The 1,549-nt window shown below is 33.8% G+C and overlaps 1 protein-coding gene across 1 annotated transcript; it reads right to left on the minus strand.

Annotated features, from left to right (window-relative positions):
* Nucleotides 1-20: 20 nt before the first annotated feature.
* On the minus strand, nt 21-1,375 carry LOC112510757. Its single transcript, XM_025116084.1, has 4 exons — nt 1,272-1,375; nt 487-680; nt 203-258; nt 21-118 (listed from the first exon to the last, which is right to left on the minus strand). The coding sequence occupies exons 1-4, from the start codon at nt 1,336-1,338 to the stop codon at nt 112-114; spliced, it is 324 nt and encodes a 107-aa protein (XP_024971852.1). The 5' UTR covers nt 1,339-1,375; the 3' UTR covers nt 21-111.
* Nucleotides 1,376-1,549: the final 174 nt, after the last annotated feature.

The raw sequence follows: 1,549 nt of genomic DNA on the forward strand, positions 1-1,549 counted from the left end.
TGGATGAGAGCCTTGTATGAATGCACATAAACAGTTTTGACAAATATCCATACCACATCACATCATTCCGAAGCAGGATTCAGTTTCCAAGCATCCAATGTTTCTATTCCATTATGCCCTGAGACCAAAAGATTAGATTAGAAGAATACATGCATATAATTTATTTATTTGATGAGAGAAGGGCTTGAATGTCGAAAAGTACCTTACCAAAGACGTTGGACATCCTTCGGGAGAAAGCTCTAAAGGTAGGATGCTTTTCTGATGAAAAAACAGATAAAACGTGTATGTACATACCAGATTTGCTCTACGACAACATTTATCCAAGAACATATTTTCTTCTATATTGTTATCTCTATCGTATCGATCTCTAGGCATCTCTTAACGTAAGGTGATCTCAGTGAATCCCCTAATTTTCTTAATGTAGTGCATATGTGTAAGCATTGTATACCAGAAAGTTATAACATACATATTGAAACAAACAGATACCTGCAGCTTTGATTTCGATGAAACCTTTGGATTCACACTTCTTTCAGCAAATACGTCTGGCCACGATCTGTCTTCATGCATGCCCTCATGCCGAATGAATGGCCATGTTCCAAATCCTCCATCATTTAGCTCTAAATATTCTCGACGACAAAGATAGTCCTTATTCCAAACACTTATAGTTGGCCTCCTTCTTTCTAAATATCATGTACAAAAGCTTTTTTAGAGAAATTAAAAAAATTAGCACATGACTGTAGTTATAATATTAATAACACACAATGACAAGATACATACCGTCAAAAAAGCAATTGACAATCTAAAATTCTAGATGCCGGTTGGTAGTGATTTCATAGGTAAAACAAAGTGTTTCAACCTCGTCMATAGTAAGTTTGGAAGTTCTTAACCATGGGATTTAGTTCTTCAATGTAGCTGAATAACTTCAACATCATTACGCATTGCCTCTTTGTAACTAGTCATCAYAATTCATATCTAATGTCCAAGAATTGATGTCATATGAATTGATCACAATTCATATCAAGCATTGGAAATTGTAATTCTTTAMAATTATTTGGAAAATATAAATACGTTTCTACTAATAATGCAAAGTCCTTCTTATGGTGCTAAAGTCAAAAAGAAAATAATAAAATCTGAATCTGGAGACAGACAATGCATCTTGACTGTGTACTATATATATATATTAAAGATTTCAGTATGAAGGTGCCTCGACTGTGTACTATAAAAGTGACACAATATGGTGAACTTTCAGGGATTTAAGATTTAAAATCTACCAATAGCAGCTGTTATGTTGGATGTAGTCAGAATGATCACATTTGGTGAAGACTTCAATTTGTCCATCTGAGTTAGTAAAGCATTTACCACCTGATTATGTCCAAGTTGCATATAAGAGAAGGATCAGATCACTGTTTTGCTTAATGAATTGGATTTGGTCATCAGAAAAAGCATGAATGATATATTGGTAGTTCAAATCATTGTACTTGGCAAGGAGATGTTAACTAACCACAATACTTCCCAAAATTCAAAGAAAAACAAGATTTTGCAGTTGTTT

The sequence above is a fragment of the Cynara cardunculus genome, assembly GCF_001531365.2.
Source record: "Cynara cardunculus var. scolymus isolate 2C chromosome LG 4, CcrdV1, whole genome shotgun sequence".
NCBI classification, from domain to species: Eukaryota; Viridiplantae; Streptophyta; class Magnoliopsida; order Asterales; family Asteraceae; genus Cynara; species Cynara cardunculus.

Excerpts from the sequence above, each read along its gene's own strand:
- LOC112510757 (XM_025116084.1), bottom strand. The coding sequence starts at position 1,338 with ATGGACAAATTGAAGTCTTCACCAAATGTGATCATTCTGACTACATCC. Across the intron at positions 681-1,271 it reads CAACATAACAGCTGCTATTG|AAAGAAGGAGGCCAACTATA; the intron begins GTAGATTTTAAA and ends CATGATATTTAG. Across the intron at positions 259-486 it reads CATCGAAATCAAAGCTGCAG|AAAAGCATCCTACCTTTAGA; the intron begins GTATCTGTTTGT and ends TTTTTTCATCAG.